This window comes from Xiphias gladius, chromosome 7 (assembly GCF_016859285.1).
Source record: "Xiphias gladius isolate SHS-SW01 ecotype Sanya breed wild chromosome 7, ASM1685928v1, whole genome shotgun sequence".
NCBI lineage: Eukaryota > Metazoa > Chordata > Actinopteri > Istiophoriformes > Xiphiidae > Xiphias > Xiphias gladius.
In genome coordinates, this window is record NC_053406.1 from 17261068 (window position 1) to 17284348 (window position 23281).

Sequence of the window (23281 nt, forward strand, 5' to 3'; positions counted from 1 at the left end):
AATATTTTCACCTTCTCAGTCAAACCTATGAGCCAGTCAATAGCATGACTTAATGAGTCAAAAGTAAGAGGTAATACATATAAAAACTGGTTTACGAAATCTGATGGAATGAACCACAAAATGTCTTTTGAGATAATATCTCAGCATGCTTACCTACTGACGCAAAATTTGGGAATGTCAAGTCAATATTCCAATTCTCAATAAAATGCTATAAAGTATTTTTGTCATTTTTAACTTTTCAACCGTTGTTGTTTTTAGTTTCTTGGGGGAAATGGGCCTCCGCATGTATAATCTGATATCTACCTACTTGCAAAATATTTTCAGACATTGGTTGCTAAAACTTGTTTTAGTTTATCTGTTGTGGTGCATAGAGAGGTTTATAGAATTACGAGATATTTGGACGAAAGGAAACTTCTGGGCTTCAGTTTCTGGTGATCAACGTTTCATCAAAAGAATTCAGTGTGCTGCCATTACATAATAATTTGCTGTATCTTGGGGGTAATAGCAATCGAGTCTCAGAGGGTTTTTTAGTCTCCAAAAGGAAAAGTAACCTGCCGTTTGGAAAAAGCGATGGAAATGAACTGAGATCACATCACATCACGGTGTCACTGTTCATTTCTGCCTTTGTTACCCCTGGCTTACGTGCGCTGAAAGAATATGCTTTAAAAAAAAAAGTCCCCATGGAGCAGTCCATTGAAGCATCAATTGCATCAATCAGGGTAACAAAGACAATAGATATAGATATTACATAGGAGCGTTAGAACTCAGCAACTGTGAATTCACCATTCACCCTCTCATTCCCATTTGAGCTCCTATGTGAAGACTGAGTGTTCGTGGTTTCCGACAGGGACCAGATGCGCCTTTACGCACTCAGTCTCCAGCCCTCAGACTCAGCGCGCTCTTTACGCACACTGGATATTTGACTCCTCGATCCTCGGCACGATGTCAAGCGTCAGAATCCCACATTATTCTATAGGAAGAGGTTGTGTGTCATTCATTTTGAGCTCTTGAGAGGGCCAGTCTGTTTCTCGTCGGGAAGACGAAATGACCAGCCCGTTGAGGGTCTCAGTGGGGCTTCCTTAGACTTGCTGTGCACGTCTCTTTCCGGATACTGTAGATCTGTCAAACAGGGATTTATAACTTCGGGATTTACTTGAAAATCGTCGGTATTTGCGGATATCTCTATCAGGGCTAAGTCAAATGGAGATGATGGCTTCATCGCTCCTATACGCGCTGTGCATGTGGTTAACTTTATTCCGTCCTTCGGTGGGAACAGGGTTTGTTTATCACTTTCCAGGCATCACTGTGCAGCGGCAGCGCATCAACTCGGAGCAGAGCGGCAGCACTGGACCACCAGGTACCGGGTCCCGTACCCAACTCAGGTGAGCACTACTGGACGTGGCGCCTTGTCACTGCAGATGTTTTGAAAATCTAGTCCGGATTCTGTGTTTTGAGCACTACATATTTGCTGGGGAATACTGCAGCGTTACCAAACGGTCACATTCATGTTTCAGTCTGTTCATTTTTCACGTTTTCACATCACATCTTAGTGTAAGTCATCCTCAATACCATTACTGATTATGTATAATTTCTCTCATAAAGTATTAATAATAAGAGTGAAATCTATTTCATGTATGTTTTAGGAACTGGTGTCAGTATACTGTTTCCAAGACAGTGTCCTGTCAGGTGCATAATGGGACAGAGACCACAGTGCAGAGAGTGTTTCAGGGCTGCCGATGGCCCGGACCCTGTTCCAAAGTCATCAGGTACCCTCACAGTCCTCACTGCTACCCCCTTCAGCCAAATCGTCCTCTCCCTTCAGCCCTTTCTTTTGTCTGTAATGATTATACTGTTTTGCTGTTCAGAATAACAACACGGGGCATCTTTCATGGTGGCAGGGGCGGATTTAGTGATTTGGGGGCCCCCTGTAATCTCAGACATGGGACTTCTGTCATGCTCTATTTACACAATTGAAATTTTCAAAACATATTTGAATATGTTTGTATTAGCGGCGGCAGAAGAAGATTTTTTATGAAAGTAAAATTATTGATTGTTGAACACCTATAAAAATACTCTGTTAAATGTTAAAGTCCTTCATTCAAAGTAAAAGACATATATCAGCACAATAAACTTAAACTTACTTTAGGTATTTTTGAAAGGTTTCCCTCTGAAATAGAAAGGACTGAATCCCTCCCATAGGTGAATTAGAAGTAGAAAGTTGTGTAAAATGGAAATAGTCAAGTAAAACTTGTGTAATTGCAACATTCCCATTTAAAATCCAGCCAGGGTCCTTTGTTGCTTATCATTCCATCTTCCCCCCTAATGTCCTGTCGCCGCTCTAGCTTCCACTGTCGAATACAGGCAGAAATTCCGCAGAAAAAATACTAAGAAAGGCTTGAATACTTGGCAGTTGAATGTGTCTGTGCGTTTGCGCTTCCCTGTAGTCAGATGCCATGCGTTGTTTTCCAGCTACAGGACCCTCATCAGGCCGTCTTTCAAGACTACCTACAAGCAAGTCACAGCACTGGAGTGGAGATGCTGCCCAGGGTTTGTGGGAGAGGAGTGTCGTGAAGGTGAGTTTCTTATCGCTGCTTTTTTTTTTTCTTCTCTCACATGATGCAATTTTCTCAAAACTTGGACTAGAGGAACTGCAGACAGTGTGGTCTGTGAGGCTAATTCTCTCTAGGACTGAAATAAAGGCCATGTGTTTTGCCCATCTGTGTCTTTTTAGCAGCACCAGGCAGCTTTGCCCACATCAGTGCCTTTTTTATGTTTGGTGGTGTGCAGTCGGGTAGCTTGCTAATCATGCTACTGTGCAGCAGTCGGTCTCTTGATATGATTGTGAATTTGTTTTGAATTAAGACTGAAAGCCTGTTTTGGATTAGTTTTGAGAACATGGACTGCAGTAAAACAACAGTTGAAAGGGGATCCTGTGTACCTTGTTCTTTTACAGCTGTGCATTCAAGACACTTCTGTGCCGGGGAAGGAGGAGGATTAAAACCACAATCTCTCTCCTTCTGTATCTTTCTCTCTCTCTGAATGTGTGTGAGTATGTGCACACACACTTATATTACTCTTTTACCCATACAGAAGCGGTTTTGCCTGTCTCCTCGAATATAATCATGGCTATTGCAGTTAAAAGAATGAATGAAAGAAAGCTCAGAGGGAAGTCCAGCAGAGTGGCTCGTAAAGTGGGGGGTAGTCTGGGTTTCGGTGGTGGGCAGCACTGCTCCTAGATACCACAGACCGCAGACTCTGAGCCCAGTAAAGACCAGAATCTTCGGCCAGGGGTGAGCCGCCACAGTCAGCATGAAGCCACAGAGTGTGAGGGTGGATGGAGGTCTCTAACTCTGCTGTTTATATTTATATATATTGTATGTACATACATTTATTTATTCATAAATATATGTATGTATGTATATATATATATATAGTGGATTGGGTCGATTGAGGCTGCACTGGCTGATACAGTTATTTATGATTCAGTTACTTTAACAGTTTTCTATTAAAATTATTTAGTACACCCACCCACTTGGTTTTTTTTGGGGGGGTTGGCCAATTCAGGAATTTGTATGTCATTGAAAAACACTGGCATGGCCTGTCCACATTTGTCCAAGATTAACAGTTACCTCAATGAGCAAGTTTTGCCTGTTGGTAATGATTACCACACGTTGTTCCATTTCCAAAATTATTCATTGTTGCACTTGGATGGGCAAGATTTACCATGAGTTCAGAAAACACAAATTAATACTAACGGAATGAACACAGACATTATTACAAAGCCTTTGGAAACCCTTATTTGCCTGTGGTGGATATTATTCCTCACAAAGATTAACACATTGCTATATCCGTTGAGTCTGTAATGCCAGAGATTATGGTTCACTTGAGACCAAAGTGGTTGCAGGAGTGTGAAGAAGTAATCTGGCTATTTATTTAACATTTGCTGAAATGTATTTGCACGTTCTAATGGCTATAGAGCAGGCGGGAAAATCGCCTCCATATGGTGAGACAGAGGGCCAGGTTTCGACTCAGTGAGGAGACCTTAAAGACAGAGGCTGATGTCAGAGAAAGTCTCCTTCACACTGAGGAAGAGAGTGAGAGCTGGCAGGGGTCAGTGTGTTGGAGTCACAAAAAGGGAGGACACTGAGGGGAGAAAGTTAGGACTAGTGAACATAAAACAACAAGGTGTTAGAACTGGCGAGGCAGAGACAGCTGTGTAGCGATATTTATGGAGAATAAAAGAGCAGAGAAGAGAAAAGCAAAGTGTAATGAGGAGTGTTTCTGTCCCAAAGGACTCCAGCTGCTACAAGCTGCCAGACAGCAGCGGAGCACAGAGCTGGTTCTGTGGGAAAGTAGCCCCACTGAGAATAATGAACATGACACTCCACCACCAAGTCTGTGTAACAAACAGTACGTGACCGTGCTAAAATCAGACTACAGCTCTGAAACAAAGACTGGTTTTCCTCATGTAGATCAACCTCTATACAACAAAAAGAAGTCAGACACAGCATCATATATACTGTATATTGGGAATACCGTGGGAATAATGGTTGATACTAATACCACAGGATAACATTTTAAAGTTATAGCAGAAACTTTTTCTTTGGTTCTTTAAAGAAACTTTTGCTTAAAAAATTTCCCTGTGGGGATCATTAAAGTTTTTCAGGTTCCGATTCCGCTTTAAGTGCTTAAGACCTCATATTTAATAACTTCTGAGGTTCTTTTAAGCACTACAGGAAAGAGCTCTTTTAAGGATCAATGAGTAAAAGGTTTACTATAGGACTAACAGATGTTTCACTATGGCATCATAACAAAGGAGTACTTTTGTTTGTGCCAACTTTGAAAGGAGTAATTTGACATTTTGGGAAATTTCAATACCACTCGCATATCTGTTTGCTAAATACAGAGCTATAGCCAGCAGTTGGCTATCTTAGCTTAGCATAGAGACTTCAGAGAAGTCACTGCTGCTGGCAAAGAAATAGTCCCACACGTAACACCCCATAAAACCAGAACTGCTAGGCTGATTATTTTTTTTAACATTTAGAAAGAGGCAGGCTAGCTGTTTCCCCCTGTTTCCAGTCTTTATGCTAAGATAACCATGTTCTGGCTCTAGCTTCGTACACAGTATAACAAACAGACATGACAATCTTCTCGTCTGACTCACAACAAGAAAGCAAATGTGAGAATGTTTCCCAAAATGTCAAACTTGTACTATAAGTGTGGATAATTTGGCTTAGTAACAGAATTCTGTCACCCGGCCAACACTGTACATGCAGCTCTGTGTAGCAGAAAACTGCTGCAATGGGGCTCTGAGCCAGCTGTTCTATCAGATCGAGCGAGGACAGCCTTAACCAATGACGATGACATCACCTCTGGTTTTAGTTTGATGGGGTTCTGGCTCCACTTCAGAGGCCCCGGAGGCCCTCAGAGATGTAGAGACAAGGCACATAAAGTGAGCTAGAGCCGGAGTTAAGTCTGTGTAAACTGAGGAGTTCCTCCCACCTCTGCACACGCTCTTGTTGTTTTTGTCTTCTAAACTCTGAATCATTTTATGCATGACACTAATGTCTTATTCTTTTGTTACCATTATTTCTTCTCAAATAAATACAAAAGATTGCCATTTATGAAGGTGACTTGGGGCATAAAATGCATTGTTTGGGTCTTCTAAAATCTGAGTGGAGATTTCTTTGTTTTGGCTTATAAAGCAAACACACTACACAACATACTAGAGGCATAATCTGCACTGGAATCAATGTGCACGTCATCATGTCGTATGTGGGGTTTAGGATTTAAGTTTATTACCTCTGTCTCTGAAAATCAGACCAAACACATGCTTCAAAGCTCTATCAAAATTTTTAGAGCTGAAGCATTTAGTCGATAACTTGATTAGTTGATCAACAGAAAAATATTCGGCCTACTATTGTGTTTAATCATTCAAGTAGTTTTACGAGCAAAAAATGCTTTACACTGCCTTTTTTCCAGCCTCTGAATTGTGAGGATTTGCTGCTTTTCTTTGTCTCATGTGACACTAATCTGATTATCTTTGCATTTTGGACTGCTGATCAGGCAAACAAGCAATTTGAATACATCATCTTGGGCTTTATGAAATTGCGATCAACATCTATCACTATTTTATACACCAAATGATTAATTGCAGCCTTAATATGTTTGACATTTAGCATTTGAAGCTGCAGAAATCTGAGGAAGTAATGCTGTAGTTTGAACTGGTTACTGAGCTGCTCATTAAATGTACAGTGGCAAGTATTTATTGTTTATTTCTTCCTTTATGACCCTATAACACTCTTGTGCTTGTGACCAAACTCCAAAACCGAGCTGGTAACAAATTCTGATTTTTTTCTGTGTTTGCTAATGGAAAGTGGGTGTTTTCTTGATGTTTCATAGACACCCTGACCCGTCAATATTTTTGACAGTCTGCTTTGTGCTGGCTGTGTACAGTACATCTCAGGATTTACATATGGCTTTCAGCAGAGTTGTGCTAACACATGACGGCATGGAACACATTTGGTAGAAATGTGTTTATAATTTCCCTGCTGTTGGCCCCTGCCCCACCCTCCCCGCGCAGCAGCACCCCGGCATCTATCTGCACACGTGATCACATTAACAGTAGGCATTTCTGGGTAATGTCTGTGTATGGTGGGAACATAATCTTAAAAGAATTAGTGCCAGGACCTCCCCTGATGAGAGCAGTGACCTCTGATGTCTCGCAAAAGCACAGGAAAAGAAGTTTAATGAAGTTGAATGCTGGGTGATCCAGCACAGGATATTTTTTTAGGTGCAGTTAATGATGAATTCCATAAAGAAGTGAAAAGGTGGCTGAAAGCTTAGGGTGTCAAATGTGTTAATTTGTTAATGCTACAGCTATGAAGCCACTAAAGTCACTGTTTCCCCTCTGCAGCTGGATGAGAAGGAAGTTAGGGAAGTGTGCTAAAACCTCATTGTTGGAAGGATTACTTTGAAAACCAGCCATATTATATATCATTCAGAAATACCTTTGAATTCTTAAATTTTTCCATCTTATTATCCGCTCTCATCCCCACACAGGCCTTTGCTCTTTTGCCCTTGCTTATTCTTGCCACCGCTGGCCAGTTTATCTTCTATATTCCATGCTGCTTTCTACTTATCTTACTTCCTAAGTGCTTTAGATCACCCGCTCTCTTCCTCTTGGAGTAAAGTGATAAAACAGAGCGATATCCCATATGTGCTTCTCTAGACCACAACCTTTAAAGCATGAGGATTTGACTGATGTCTCTGTTACATCCCTGATTGCGCTCAAATATAGGTCAGACAGTGCCCTTTGACCAGCTGGGAGCTATGGGATAGCTCAGCTAGTCCAGGTCCTGATCTGATCTGCCTGATGGATGATGCGTCGTTCATGCTCCTTCTATGGTTTTTCATTTCTCTCACCACATTATCATTGGATTTTCCTGCCTCTCAGTGATATCTTTCCATTTGTTCCTCTGTCTTTATGTCTGCAACTCCACACATCTGTTTATTCAGAGTTGAGCAGGTAAGGTTCCTGAGTTCCTAAAAAAGGTTCCTAGAAAAGGTCCTGAGGTCAAAGAGAATCAGATGTTTCCATAATGGTTGGTAATCTGTAATCTGCAGGTTTATGTCGTTTGTGCTCTTCATGGTGGGAAATTCCTGCTTATGAATTCGGAAGTTGTATGACAGGTTTTGTGGTTGTTTTTTGTTGGAAATAAACAATTATTCTTTGCGTTTGTGGCTTCACACTGGTCCTGAGTTGTGTGCGAAACACACGGAAAGACTTAGGGTCAGGTAATGCTCAAACAGAACTAGTTTGTATGCCATGTTGTCCAACCATGTTGGACTCAAAAGTGATAATAGTTGTTCCGATACACCATACTGGAAGACAGAGTGAAAAGCACCATATTTCATGACAATCCATCCAACAGTTGACGAGATTTTTCTCTCGGAACGGATCATGGTGACAGTAATTCCGATGCTACTTGTAAACAGGGATATTCTTCCACCATTTTTACCTCTCTCTATGTCTTCACCCTTTTCATTCTCTTTATTTCATCAGACAACGCTTCAAAACCTTTTGAACCTCAAAATCGTCGCCCCTTATTTTAGCCGATCAAGGTGCGATCGACTCTCATCACCAGATTCACACAACATCATCTCATGGCTTGACGAAGACTGTGTGTCTGTGCTCCACCAGGGCCGTCCATCTCTCACTGTGACTGATGTGTTGCTAACATTTCAACACCAGAGCAGTAGTGCGCTCTTTTGGCTGAAAGGCTTGACGATGCAGCGTGATGACATCAGTGGATGCACTCTGGCGGACTGAGGGAATGACGAAGAAATTAGGTGTATTCTCAGATTGGAAGAGATTCAGTTTGTCATTGTTTCATGACTACGCCTGTGGAGTTGCAGCATTTTGTGAGGAGGAATGTGCCTCATTGTGGTTTTGATTATTAAGTCATTGGTCACATCTCATTTTGCATTAAAGAATGCCATCATGGCAAATTCTATTAATTGCCAAGTATTTGAAAAAGTTACTCGAAAAAGTGTTCAGTTTATAAAAATAGTGTGCAGTCTGTCGGCTGGCATCATGGTGAAAAATGCTAAACGGTTCCACCGTGGACTACTAGACATCCTGGTTTTCAAAAAAAGATCTGTTCACCGTCCTCCACCAGCCACCACAGTCGAAGTGGGTGTGTGATTCAGTGAGTGTTTTTGACAGTATGAAAATGTGTATGTGTGTGTGTGTGTGTGTGTGGATGTGTGTGTGTGTGTGTGTGTGTGTGTGTGTGTGTGTGTGTGTGTGTGTGTGTGAGCGTTGGGGGGGGTTCTGTGCCAGCTGTTCATGTCATGCCAACAATAGCTGACCACTTGCTGGCCGGAGACGACACACAACAGGCTCCTGGGCTGCAGCCAGCTCTCAGAGGGTGTCTGTGATTTCACACACACACACACACACACACACACACACACACACACACACACACATACACATACACATACACATACACTCACACACACACACACACACACACATACAGAGAGAGAGAGAGAGAGACTGGGCACACACTTGTGTGTGTATCTTGGAGATGTGACAGCGACTCTTAAGAAGGTCCAAGAAGATGTTTCAACACATCATCCTTCCGTCATCCTCACACATACAGACAGAGCTAGTGTGTAGTGGCATTGAAAATTGCTATCCCCAACTGTGTGCGTCATTGTTTGTTTTGAGGTTGAGGTTGTCTGTGTGTCTGTGTGTGTGTGTGTGTGTGTGTGTGTGTGTGTGTGTGTGTGTGTGTGTGTGTGTGTGTATGTGCGTGTGTGCGCACAAAAAACTGCGAGAAAGCAAGTGATTTCTTTTATCTAAATCCAGGTCTAATGTAGGAAATGTAGCTGTCTCACCAGATGATGCCCGAAGTCTGACTTACATCGTGCCAAAATATCCTGTATTGTCTTGTACTGTAGATCACACAGTGATGGCAGGGATGAATCATTAAACAGGTTGGTGCTTTCATAGTTTGCTGAGATGACATATGCTCATTGTTTTGGTTCTTCTGATGTTTAAATGAAGATTTATCTTCCAAGAGTTTCTAATCTTGTTTACACTCTGTGCTTTGCCCGGAGGGAGTTTGATCCATGCCAATCCAAGTCTGCTCTCATCTCTCAGTTTTCATTGCCAGACTTAATAGTTGAACTTATCACATAAGACAAACGTCAGCTTTGCTTCCGTACCATATTATTTATGTACATTTAATCCATTTACATGGTGCATTACCCAGCAATCTGATATTTTTATTAATTGCATTTAATGTGATTAAAGTATTGTGTCTGTGATCATTTTGAATCAACTAAGCTTTCTTTCACTTGTCTTGTCTCCATCAATCCACTGTGACAGATAAAATACTATTCTTGGCATAATTTTTCCCAACTTTTCATGAAGACCAGGGAAGTTTTAGTATCCGAACATGTGAAAAACTGCTCAGACATATAAATCTTTGTCTTTGGAGCAGAAAAAGTTTGCTATTCTCTCTGTTTATTTGGCTTCCCACTAAAGACAACATTATTCTGATTCTTTCCCATGAGCTGAGTACAATCCAAGAAAAATAACCCTGTCTTATGTTGCCATGGTGTAATTATGGATCCAAACAGACTCTATAACTGTGGTCCCGTTCTAAACATTAACTCGAGCACAGCGGAAGTTTGGTTTTCTAACCCGACATAATTAAATTCCAACTGGGGAAAAAGAAATCCCGCCCACCACCTAAAGAAAAAAATGCAGTTGTTTTGCTCTGGTTCACATGTATGGTAGATTGACTTGGCCCTGGTGTTGTCCTGTGGTGCGTGTTTACGACATAATAAGACACGGCTGGCTTTTTTCTGGCTCGCTTTGGACAAGAGATGAAGATTGGACGAGTTAGCTCATTAGCAGCGAAGAATACAGATAAAGAAGCCTCTTTTTGAGGCTTGAGGAGCAGAATCCATCACAGACGGGGAATTGATGATTATTTCTCTATCAGCTGGCCTCACAAGCAGATCACCTACTAGGCATTTTGAGTAAAAGTACTACGCACTCAGTTCTCTGAGGCTTGTTGAAATGTCAAGTGAAAGTGGTTATAAAGCAAATAAGACCCTGGCTGTGTCTGAAATCACTCCCTCATTCATTCATTCATTCACTTCTCCCTATATAATAGACACTCAGTAGTTTATTCAGTGGTGAGCAGTAAACTGAAACTTCGGTAAGTTACTAATCAGCGTCATTTGGCGTTATGGCTGACAGCTGTGGAGCCGCACAACGGTAATTTTGCACCTGTATAATGCAGAGCTTTGCATTGTGAGAAAGTTTCATTTCCATCCATTGCGCCGTTTCTGAGGATACTATATAGTGAATGCATATATACAGTCAGAAATCAGAAACTCAAATGAAATGGTGGACAGTGCAGTACGTAGTAAATAGAGAATGATTTAGAACACAGACTAAACATCTACAGCTACACTAGCTGCTTTGAGCTAAGTGCTAATGTCAGCTTGCTAACATGCTCACAATGACAATGCCAGAATGCCGATGTTTGGGAGGTATAGTGTTTAGCATGCTAACCATCATAGTTCAGCCTGTTAGCATGCTGACATTTTCTAATCAGCATTAAAACAAAGTACAGCTGAGGCTGATGGCATTTATATTATTTTTGCTGATTTTGGTGAAATTTTATGTGAAATTTTGACCTGGTGACTGGTTTTAGATGGAAAGTCAGGGGATCTCCTAAGTTATTACAGTTCAGTTCAGTTCCCGAGGGGAACATGAATGTCCATACCAAATTTCATGGCAATCTATCCAATAGTTGTTGAAATATCTCAGTCTGGACCAAAGTGGTGGACTGACCGACCGGCAGCCAAACCGACATTGCCATTCCTTGAGTCACGCTGCTAATCTGGCTAAGAACTAAACTAAAACTAAACACATTATCACAAAGTAACTCTTGGAATGCGCCACAGATTGATGTGCTGTATATAACAGAGTAAGAGTGTCATAGGGTGGAGACTTCCTCTGGGCCGATGATGAATAATTGTGGAGTAGATGAAGGCATATCAACTCATCAGCCCTCTCACATTGCAGAGCTCATGATTGCCCACAGTCTTGCCGTTGTGCTGTGTGCAGCTTTGATGTCCTTGGTGTAGTCACTGAAGAAACCTCAGTGCAGTCAGTCACAACAAGCAGCTCATGTGGGGTCACTTTGGTCTCGGCGGTTGAACAGCCCTCAATATTTGGGTTGATGAATCCTGAGGAATGTGTTTTGGGTTGAGCTGTTGATTGTTGTTTCCGTTTGTGGCTGCACCCTGGGACGAGATTCAAGATGTTGAAACAAGGCATTCAGAAACCACACCCAGGCGGTCCAATACACCACTGAACTGGGTGTAGATGACTATGGACACGTAGACATGGTACAGACATTCACCCTGTCCTATTTCAGTGAAGCAGAGACCTCAGCGGCTGCTCTGCTGTTAGTACCCTGTGAGTTGCGGTCAGACACGATGATTTAGGCAGACCAGAGCTGTTTGGGTCATTTTTGTTGTTGCGTTAGTTATTTATGAGTGCCAGTTGTTCCTTACTGTAGGTATCCCAGCTATGACCAAAATGCGGGCGGGTCCCATCTGTGGGACTGACAGCTGGCATTCCACACTCCATATGAGCCATAGACCAGAGGAAGGCTCAGATTTAGAACAAATACAGTTTTTTAAAATAAAAACTGTTGTACTCTGTGTTTTGGATTTTGGGTTCCAGCTCATGTAAAGGATCCAAAATTGCTGCACAGTGCGGCATGTATTGGTATCTGCAGTTTAGTGGTAGCTCGGATGGTATAATTTGTGAGCAACATGACCAAAGTGTTCAGATTCAAACAGATTGAACATAACATGAAAAGTTACCGGCAAAGAATTTTGCTAAGACCCATAAATATTTTGAAGGTGCTAACAGCAAAAATGAATCAAAGAAATCTGAAAAAATGAGCAAAACTGTCCTTTTGTTTGCATTTTGATACTATTTCTTAAAGGATAAGTCTGACATCATTCAATATTTTGCATATGTCAACCAATACCATAAAAAGACCAAAACCAACAATATGTTAGGCCGTCTCTTAACACTTTCAACCCAGTCTGTGGCACTCAGTCCCAAACCCATTGATTCCTACTGAAAACAAATCTTTTAAAGTTGCTATAATCAAATTTTTATATTAACAAAGGATCAAATGACTACTTGTATGTAAAAGAGTCACTCGTAGTGTTGAGCCCACCGACAATTATCATGACTCTGCAGCTCCTCTCAGCTCTACAGAGCGTTTAGCCACTTTTTAGCTCATTTTTAAAAATGAAGAAACATGTTACTCAACACAGCAGTGTGGCTGATTGATCTGTTTTTAATAGTTTTTGGACAACGATGGAGGTCTGTGGCAAAGAAGAATAAGATATATCAAGGTTTGGATAAACAGACAATATGTGACTTTGTTTGCGGTTTGGTTTGGTTGGTTTTCATGGGATAAGAAAATACAGAATAAACATGTAATATCACCAGACTTTAAATTACATTTTAATGCCGTAATAACAACCAAGTATGTCATATGTCATTTGATTGTGTGTGTTTATGTGTGTGTGCGTGTGCGTGTGTGTGTGTGTGTGTGTGTGTGTGTGTGTGTGTGTGTGTGTGTGTGTGTGTGAGAGAGAGAGAGAGAGAGAGAGAGACAGAGACGGAGTCATCAAGAGAGAGAGACTTTAATGAGAGGTGTAATAATATTTATTATGTGAGTAAGTGACATGATTTAAGGAGGAATTCCTAATAAGTTCTTGGGTCTGGTTTGATGGGCATTGTTCTTGTGTATGTTGGCCTGACCTGCTCAGTGTGAGATAGAGAGATACTACTGATGGTGCCAGGAAAAAACACTGAAACAGGAATGAAAGAGAGGAGGAGAGACAGAGGGAGAGGAAAAGTCAGATGGAGAAGAAGCAGCAGCATGTATGCCTGCTGTAATATGGAGACTAAACTCATCCTTGTCTGTCTTTCTGTCTTACAGAGTGTATGAACTGTACTAGCTTCAATGACATGAACAGCAGAATAAATGCAATTGAATCAAAGGTAAAGAAGAACTCTCTACAAGCCTGTGAATAAGTGGAAGACAAGAATTTCCTAATGATTTGTAAACAGACTGCTTTATATTTAACTGAGCATAGATGTGTCTGAAATCCGCTGCTCTTGTTCCAGATCCGGCTGTTAGAGGAGGGACGATCCTCACTGCCTACAGTCAGCAGTTTACCAGAGGGCTCAACGGACAACGAGGTGGACACACCTCAACCCACTCCTATTGGACCGCCGATATACCTGCCGCCAGGTGCCAACACACGTGCTTCCTGAAAGACGCAGTGGAGATATTGAAGAGCTGTTTATTTTTAGATTATCTGTGTCTGAACAGTAAATGCACAGTCTGAGTTTCAGCGCTCAGGGATTGATTAAAGGAATAGTTCACCATTATTTCTGTCAAAACCGTCGAACCAAAGAGCTGAAACAATTAGTCAATTAATCAATTTGTCTGTTGACAGAAAATGAATTGGCAGCTATTTTGATCAAATAATCATTGTTCAAGAGAAAATAATGCCTGTATCTTTTTATGTTGGTAGGACAAAGATGTTACCCTGGACTTTAGGAAATTGTGATGATCATTTATCACTATTTTCTTACATTCTATCCACCAAATAATAAATTGATTAAGCAGGAAAACATTCAGCTGGTTAATCAATATTGAAAAAAAATGTTTGTCTCAGCTCTGCATGTCTTTCTTATAAGTTTGATCATAACATTGTAGACAAATTATGTCACTGTGGATCCAAAAGTGGGACATTTACCTACTCATCTGTTATATTTTCCTCACTGATAATATACCGGTTGGGCTTCCTTTGGACAGGAGTACCCAGATGACATATTAAGATAAATATAGTACTTTTTGGACTACAGGGAATCCATTTTAGCTCCATTGGGGAGCAATTTAAAAAAGAGAACAGTCAAAATCAAAGCTGCAGAGACCCAGATATTCTGACTTTTAGTTTCTAGCATGAGTCAAGCTCTACAGTCACAGGCTCCTACATTTCCATATATTGCAAATCAGTAGTGTCTTTAATTAAACCCCTCTCCATCTTGAATGCCCATTTCTTTCCAACCCCACACCTCCAGTTTGTCACACAGGCTTTCTCTTTAAGTCTTAAACCCAAGCCAAGATAACTACAGATACCTTGTCTGCTTGTTTATTTTTTTCAATACTTTCTAACTTTTTTGGTGTAGTGCTCCTTTAAATCATTTTAGACTGAATGATTTTTTTTAAGCTATATATTTGGCTCTGACTGTCTCTTCTGTTTTTTTGGAGTACCAGGAGGCATAGGGCCTCCAGGGCCCACTGGACCTCCAGGGCTTCCTGGTTCTGCTGGACTTCCGGGTCCGGCTGGAAGACCAGGCCTTCCTGGACCCATCGGTAAAACATCATCAGGACTTTAAGTCTCATCTATATATTTAAGGATTGTCTGGAGATAACTGTAACTGTTAGGAGAGAAAAAACTCTGACAAAATGCTTGTTTAACATGACTAACTGATTGATTAATTCTATTTTGTTGTTTTTGTTGGTGCTCAGGACCAAAGGGGGACAGAGGTTTACCTGGAGAAATAGGTCTACCCGGCCCTCCCGGTCGACCAGGTACTCCAGGGCCAAGCTCTTTTCCAGTCCTAGCGCGCGGTGATGTCTTTCAAGTCGACAACGAAGGTGAGCAGAACGTTCCACTAGAAAAATTCCACAAATTTAATCTCTCAAATCAGGACCAAATTGTCCCAGATGAACTTAAATGAGAGCATAATAGAAACAGACACATGGTTGAATTCTGGCCCAAAATCAATTGTAAAACTCTCCAAGCATTCAGTTTTTTAACATTTTAAATTGATGCCAAAACCACGGGTCCATTTTCACAGTTCATCCCACAATGAGTCATGTGTTTCACCAGTTTCAAACACACGTATTTCATGCATATGTCCATCCTGTTCATTTCTTGAAAACATCTTGTCAGGCAGAACATGAACACTGGCCAAATTGGTTTCTATGTACGGAAAACGGTTTAAAAAGGATGCAGGTGGAAGCGCAGAGACCAAAGCACACTGTAGCCGTTACCAGGTGTTTAAGTGAGCAATATGTGTCTTTCTATTTAGCGACAGACTTAAATTTGTAATGGAGAAAGTATTGTTTCTTTTCCCAAGGAAGGCTGGCTTAGATTTAATTTGATTGTTTCCATGTGTTTTGCTGCCGCTGAGCCACTGTTTACACCACTGTTTGACACAACCACCAACAAGGGAGCCAAATTCTAGTGTTTAAATCACAACATTAGGTAAAGGGCTGAATCAATTAGAGAAATATATTGAGGCTTTTTTCATTCATCTTATCCGGTTCAATACAGCTCATTTCTTTGTCTACTTCCTGCAGAGATCAATAAACACAATGATTAAACTTATGTAGTGAATGTCAACATGAAAATCATTGGTTTCTCAGCGTTTGCAACATTTTAAAATCTTCACATGTTTTGTAATATAGAAGCTAAAAGAACAAGGCCATGTACAAAAGTTACCTCTCTCACGTTTAATACCTAGGTTTTACCACAGGGAGGCAGTAGAAGCCCATGCTGTGATGATTACCTCACGAAGACTGCTGGCTCCCATTAGGCTTTTGGCTGTGTCTGCCTTTCTGAGCCCAGGACTGTGTCTGCGGCTCTGGAACTATGTAGATTTGGGTCTGTGGGACTGTGTAAGCTGAGGGGGGCCAACTGGCTGTAAATCAGGCCTAATTTGTTAGCTGTCAGCACAACAGTCTGCGTTTTGGGGAAAAGGCCGCGGCCAGGAGCCAAAAGCTGGGCTGGCTACGAACAAGGGAGGAGATAGTCTGCCACTCATGTGGAGTTTCTTGGGGAAGCAGCCAGGCTCGAGGAGACTGTAACATTAGAAAATTAGTTCCAGAGGGAAATGTGCTCGTTCTAGGCCCATTCTGTGGACTGTAGCCATAATGTAACAGCGCTCTCTCAACATGGGGGAAGACTGACTGTGAGCATATGGTAAAGTGGAGAGGAAGTGGAAGTGTGGCATGATTTCAAACAAAATTTATACTCAAGCATACTTTAAAATATCCTACATGCTGAGAACAAGACATGACTTCCACTTGATGCATGTTTTCTATGAAGACAGATCATGTCCAAGCATTTACTGCTCCATTAAAAGCGACCTCTTTTAGATCGACCAGCTGTTCCTGTCGATCACTGTCACAGCAGATTTAATTCTAGTGTCGACTGCTGATGAAACTCTGCAGCCTGACTGCTGACCCTTGATGTCTCAACTCTTCTGTTAGGCTGACAAAAAGAACTTACCCCTGAGGTTCACCTAACAGTATAGGCATATGGGTATAGAAAACCACTATTTGAAAAGCCTTTTGGAGATCCGAACGTACATTTTATAGACATGCAGTCTGTAACCGCAGGCCAACATGGAGGCGGAGCCTGCTTCTGTGATCCTGTCCAGAATTTGTGTCTGTGGATGTATCCCGATTGTGTCCAAATTAAATTGAGATGCATTACAGTTCACTTTTGGCGTCTGAAATGCATCTTAAATGACCACCTGTAATCAGATTTCGTTTCTCTATTATTCTGACTGTACGTGCAAGGAAACTGACCGTTGCTTCAGAAGAAAATATATGTTTGCATTTAGCATTTGGTATCTCACTGTGGTGAAGACTAATGGAACCCCTTATTTGACTATTCACCTGTGTTTGGGAGGTCAGGTCGGAGTGTGGCAGAGAGATCTAGTACATTTACTCAAGTACTATACTTCAGTACAAATTTGAGGAATTTAACTCTTAACTGCCCATTAAACACAATTTCATGTTACGTTATACTTGTGCTCCACTACATTTTGGGGGCAAACGTTTAACATTTTTCTCCAGCCCACCACATTTATTTGGCAGTTTTAGTTACTAGTTACTTTGCATATTCAGATAATGCAAAATATAAATAATCTAATAAAGTATGAATGATTATTATAGATTAAGTTGCAGAGCAGTATATAAAGTAGATAAAATTAGCCCCATCTTTACCAGTTGCAACCTTAGTGACGCTTACACATTAATACATAACTAACTATAATCCTGTGATGTGATATACATCATTCTGAAATGGGCAATTGTGCACAATGAGTTCTACTTTTACTTTTGGTACTTTAAGTATATTTAAATGCAAATACTTTGGTACATTTACTTAAGTAGGATTTTGAATACTCGGTTACAGATTTTACTTGTAACCGAGTATTTCTACATTGTGTATTGCTACTTTTCCTTTTTAAAAGATTTGAAGACTTCCTCCACCACTGTCATCGGCACCACGGCTATACTACCCCAATTACTACATTTAGTCACATCCATTGTTCACCGCCTCTCAATTTTGGCAATTTGGCAACCAGCCAAAAAAAAGATTGGCTTGTTGCTGTGTTGCAAGCCTGTGAGTCACTTCAGTAACTATGCCTGGTGTTGATCAATGAAAGTATTAATAGAAATCTAGTTTAATTTTAAGGCATTTACACCAGGAAATAGAGTATAATTATACATCTGTTTGATTCTTTTGGCTCCAGAAGAAAATTTAAAGGACATGGCAGTGAAAATATTTTTGGGTAACAGCATATTAATTGACTATTTATGATATTAAAAGATGATCTAAATGATAAGCTGTAAATCCACCTCTTGACAAGTATTAATGTTTTTTACTTACCTGTCATTATAGCTTCCATAGGTTAAAGTAAACTTTCTGCTTAAACTTGTGTTTTTGTTTCTCTCAGAGGAGGTCCCTGTACATACAACCCTCCCTGCTCCACAGATCATAATCGGGCCTCCCGGTCCTACAGGCCCTTCTGGTCCCTCAGGTATGTTTATAAGATGTTTACAATCCACAGGTTAGAATCAAATGCCCCAGAATCACAGCGTGTGTTCATGAGACATACCTGTGTATGTCTCATGCACATACCATTGGGTTTTGACCTTTCAACCTCCTTTGGCAAGTCCGTCATTACAAATGTACATTGTATAGACTAGCACTGCTCAAATACACAAAACTGTCTTAAATTCTAGTCAAGAGATCCCCAAATTTCTAAATGTAGGAATATTTGATGCTAATTTACATGATATATATACAGACAGATGACAAATTAAAGGAAAAACCTGAGAAATGAGTGGAGAAGCGGGATGACGATGCCGCCATCCATAGGGCACGAGGGGTCGCTCAATGGTTCGATGAGTATGAAAATCATTTGCTATGGCCTTTGCAGTCACCAGATGTCAACCCAACTGAACACTTATGGGTGATTTTGGACTGACATGTTGGTGAGCGCTCTCCACCACCATCTTCAAAACACCAAATGAGGAAATACCTTTTGGAAGAATGGTGTCCATCCCTCCGGTAGAGATTCAGAGATTTGTAGAATCAATGCCAAGGTGCATTGAAGCTGTTCTGGTGGCTTGTGGTGGCCCAACACCTACGACAGAGGGAGGGAATTATTGAGAACAGGGGGCATCAAGTGGTTAATCATGAGTTTATTTCTTAAACCCTGACAAATCTCTCTCTCGGGACGATATAATTTCTGAATTAAATTAAACTGTGTTAAATTGAGTGAATTGAATTTTGACATCACACAATAGTAAGAGCCAAAATTAAACATTTTAACACTCATCCCCCTCACTGTGTGATGTTTTTGTTAATGCCACTACAGGCCCTGCAGGACCGAGAGGACCTGCAGGGATACCAGGCCTGCCGGGACAAGATGTGAGTATCTGTCACTGAGAGCTGATTGTTGATCAATAAAAATATGACTAGCATCATTAATACATGTCTCTCTGTTTATCTGACACGAGGGCAAGGAAGGCCTCCAAGGCAAGCCTGGGGATCCTGGGCCTAAAGGAGATCCAGGGGAAAGGGTGAGGCTGTTTTAAAAACCGTCCTCATTATTGGATTAGCAGGCAGGCTGAGGATATTTGATTCTGATGAACTATCAAATGCTTTCCGTTCTACATTTTGTAAATGTCCCTAGCTGTCATGCAATCTTAAACACATTAAAGGTGAACAAGCTTTTCTTCAAAGACTCATTCCAAGCCGTGACTAATCCTCCTCTTACTCTCTCGTCCAAGGCCAGGCCTCACTAATCAGGGCAGCCATGTCGGGTCCCCTCTGTAGTCGGCTCTCTAGTGGGCCTCTGTCTTTAAACCTGATCCCCTTCCTCTACTAGCATGATTTAAGATTCGAGATCTGGTGAAGAGGCAGATTAGCACAGGGGATAGAGAATGCACCCCGGTGAAAAGTGTGTGTGAGCAGGAGCCCGAAATAATTTTTCTGTTTCTCCTCTACCAGGGGTATCCAGGTGTAACAGGCGAGCATGGCCTACCTGTGAGTACAAGGTTATTGTGGTTAAGAACACACACACACACACACACACACACACACACACACACACACACACACACACACACACACACACACACACACACACACACACACACACATCATAGAGATGACAAGATTATTTAACTGTGTTTCGCAGGGAGCACGAGGGCCAAAAGGAGAGCCAGGAGAAGGCTTGAATGAGGTAAGAGACATTAGTATTTTTTCCTACTGAGCTCATTTGAAAAATCGTCCCAAATAAACATGATGGTGCTGTTCAGGGAGAGACTGTGCAGCAGCTCAGAGAGGCCCTGAAGATCCTGGCTGAGAGGGTCCTGATCCTGGAGCACATGATCGGCATTCATGGTGAGGAGAAAAACAAAAATGGAGGAAAATATGTTTTCCGGACCAAAACATGACTATGTTGAAGGAATCTTCTAACATTTTGGGAAATACGCTTTTTCGCTGTCAGTTGGAGAGTTAGACAAGAAGGTCAATACCACTCTCGCATCTGTCCGTTATATATAAGGCTAAAGCCAGCAGCCGATTAGCTTCTGGGCACTTTTTGCCCAGACCAATTATTCATCGATTAATCGAGAAAATTGTTAAATAATTAAGTAAGTATTTGATATTTAAGATAATTAGAATTATTGTTAGTTACAGCACTAATCTCGTTTGTTTGATACATTCAAGCACAAAACGGGCATGTTTACCTCCAATAAAACTGCAAATTGTTGTTTTTACACTTTTTTTGTACAGATCGAACAAACAAGAAATAACGTGCTAATCAGTGAGCTTTAGAGGTGCAGGGAGGCATATTTTGTTTCCCCAAGACAGAGCCAGGCTAGCTGTTTGCCCCTGTTTACGGTCTTTATTCTAAGCTAACCACCTCCTGTTTCTAGCTTCATTCTTTACACACAGATATGAGGGTGGTGTCAGTCTTCTCATCTAACTCGCCAATAAGCGTTTTTTCCCAAAATGTCAAACTTTTCCTTTAAAGCGGTATTTGAAGAAGAGTACTTTTTCTACTGATTATTTTTCTGTTTTTCATGTCTTTAAACAGACAGCTCTGAAGGATCTGGTTTTGGCAGCATTTTGGACCCGCTGCCCTTCTCTGCCATAAAGACCAAACGCCTTCAGCCTGTTCAAACCCCTCCTCAAACTCCAGTACAGGGGGAGAAACAAAGACGAGCTCCCCTTTAAGAGTATAGTCTAATTTGTATTTGTGTTCATAATTGTGAAGGATGTTGCAAATTTTGCTTAACTGGACTTGCGATTTTTGTTCATATCATTTTTTCTCATGCCTTTATTTTTTTTGAATTTATTCTGACTAATTGTGTTTTTTGTTACAAATTAGTACTGTTGTAAAAATGAAGCTCTTTTCAAACATGAGATGTTGAGCATTTCATTCACATGAAAGGCTTTTTTGAGCCTTATTCACCCTGTTGCTGCACGACCTTAGTCTATATAACCTTAGCAGCGGCACTTACACGGCGTTGTACAATGAAATATAATCTCATAAACTGCAATGAGGGTTTTGGCATCTTTCTTTCCACAGATAAAAGACTGCCTAGTAAACACATCAGTTTCCTTGGCTAATGTCGCAAAGGTCTGAGTTCCTGTGAGCTGTACCCAAAATGTACTATTTAGTGTCAAACAGATTCTTGGAACGATCTCAAGGTTCATCTCGTGTTAGTCTGTCAAACAGGTTTCTTCTTCTCTCCTTCTTTCTCTCACTCTGGGCTCTGCCTTGTTAAAACTGAGGTAAGACATGACACGCTTCCAAGAATATCTGCTTAAAATAAAGTTCGGCAAAATGAATCGCATCTGGAGAGCGCACATCTGGAAAGCGAAATGAAGAGATGCTGAAAGCTGAGTTTTGGCCTGGAAACCGCAAACCCTGCTCGGCTCCAGTGCACTTTCATACAACTGGCTGACAGAGCATTAAACCTGACAGTTTTACATTGACTTCTTCATAAAACTGACTCTGAGATTTGTTTCCAAACTGATATTGTACAGAAAGTCTCTGAGAGACCAGGCCTGTTGGTCTCTGAATAAGGCTTTGGCTACGGCTGGTACAATCCTTGTTTTCTCAGTTACAAAGTTCATATGTTAAAGGAATTGTTCAGCATTTATGCACTTATTCACTTTCTGGTCAAGAGTAAGATTGGAAGATTGATACCGCTCTCATTTGTGGTAATGTGAGGCTGCAGCCAGGAGCTTCTCAGCTTAGCTTAACATACAGACCGCAAACGGGGGAACAGCTAGCCTGCCTCCGTCAAAAGGTAACAAAATCCTCCCACAAGCACTGACAACTTCATGTGACAACAACGCTGCGTTCGTGTCACATCATTCAGACCGAAATAATGAGCAGCCAAGGGGGAAAGCTGCTCATGTCAGCCTCTGACTCACTGTATAACTCAAAGTTGGAGATTTCAGGAATATCTGAGATCGATCATATCTCCCACTTCGTAAAAAGAACTACACAAGTATCAAAGTTTGGACAAATTGCTGCAAAGCCACCATTGCTGACAGTTACATCCGCATAAAATCCAATGTTATCACCAGTAAAACCAATTCAACTCATTAAAAAGCTGCTTTACGTTGTCTTTGTATATAGTTTCACTTGTTAATGAACTGCTACAATCACATCTAACAGCAAAATTAGCTAAATTTAGTATATTTATTTGCTGTGACAACAAGGTTAGCTAGTTACCCTCTTGAAATAATCCTTACAAACTGGATTAACGGGGACGTTTTCCTGTTTGCTTGACAATTGCATTGAATGCAGAGGCCACAAATTCACTGCACAAATCCAAGAAATAGTTTGGCGCATGACAACCTATTGAAACCACAACATACAAATAAACAAACAAGGTACAACATGTGATTTTATTACCTTTGGACAGAGCCAGGCTAGCTCTCCCCCGTTTCCAGTCTTTGCGCTACACTCGGCTAATCGACAGCTAGCTGTAGCTTCATATTGAACGCACAGGCTCAAGAGTGGCATTGATATTCTCGTCTATCTCGCGTAAAGAAAGTGAATACATGTATTTCTCTTGTTCAGTCTCTGATACGTTATCTTATGTTATAGAGGGCTGAATCTACAAATGCAGGCCTACCTCTTAAATACAGCTGTTTTGTTGTGTATTGTGCATGTTTCATTATCTTTTATAATTAACAGCGTCCAGGTGTGTTTGGTTGTTTATTTTGCAAACATTGTACTCAGCAGGTATTTATCTGTGCTGATTGCTGAAGTAAGATTAAAGTCACAAGAACAAAGGGATTGTTTTCATAG

General features: G+C 41.1%; 1 protein-coding gene across 1 annotated transcript; it reads left to right on the forward strand.

The window, feature by feature from the left end:
• Positions 1 to 1025: 1025 nt before the first annotated feature.
• On the forward strand, positions 1026 to 23160 carry LOC120792113 (collagen alpha-1(XXVI) chain). Its single transcript, XM_040131159.1, has 14 exons — positions 1026 to 1382; positions 1644 to 1766; positions 2470 to 2573; positions 13566 to 13627; positions 13754 to 13880; positions 14913 to 15011; positions 15168 to 15296; positions 18392 to 18475; positions 19319 to 19371; positions 19461 to 19523; positions 19954 to 19989; positions 20144 to 20188; positions 20265 to 20349; positions 21047 to 23160. Exons 1-14 carry the CDS (start codon positions 1201 to 1203, stop codon positions 21184 to 21186), a joined length of 1332 nt encoding a protein of 443 aa, XP_039987093.1. The 5' UTR covers positions 1026 to 1200; the 3' UTR covers positions 21187 to 23160.
• The last annotated feature ends 121 nt before the right edge of the window (positions 23161 to 23281 follow it).

What these genes read in the sequence shown, in the direction of transcription:
- LOC120792113 (XM_040131159.1), top strand. Translation starts at nt 1,201, where the DNA reads ATGGAGATGATGGCTTCATCGCTCCTATACGCGCTGTGCATGTGGTTA. An exon ending in GGGAGAGGAGTGTCGTGAAG is followed by an intron (nt 2,574 to 13,565) that starts GTGAGTTTCTTA and finishes TCTGTCTTACAG; the next exon opens with AGTGTATGAACTGTACTAGC. An exon ending in CTTTCAAGTCGACAACGAAG is followed by an intron (nt 15,297 to 18,391) that starts GTGAGCAGAACG and finishes TGTTTCTCTCAG; the next exon opens with AGGAGGTCCCTGTACATACA.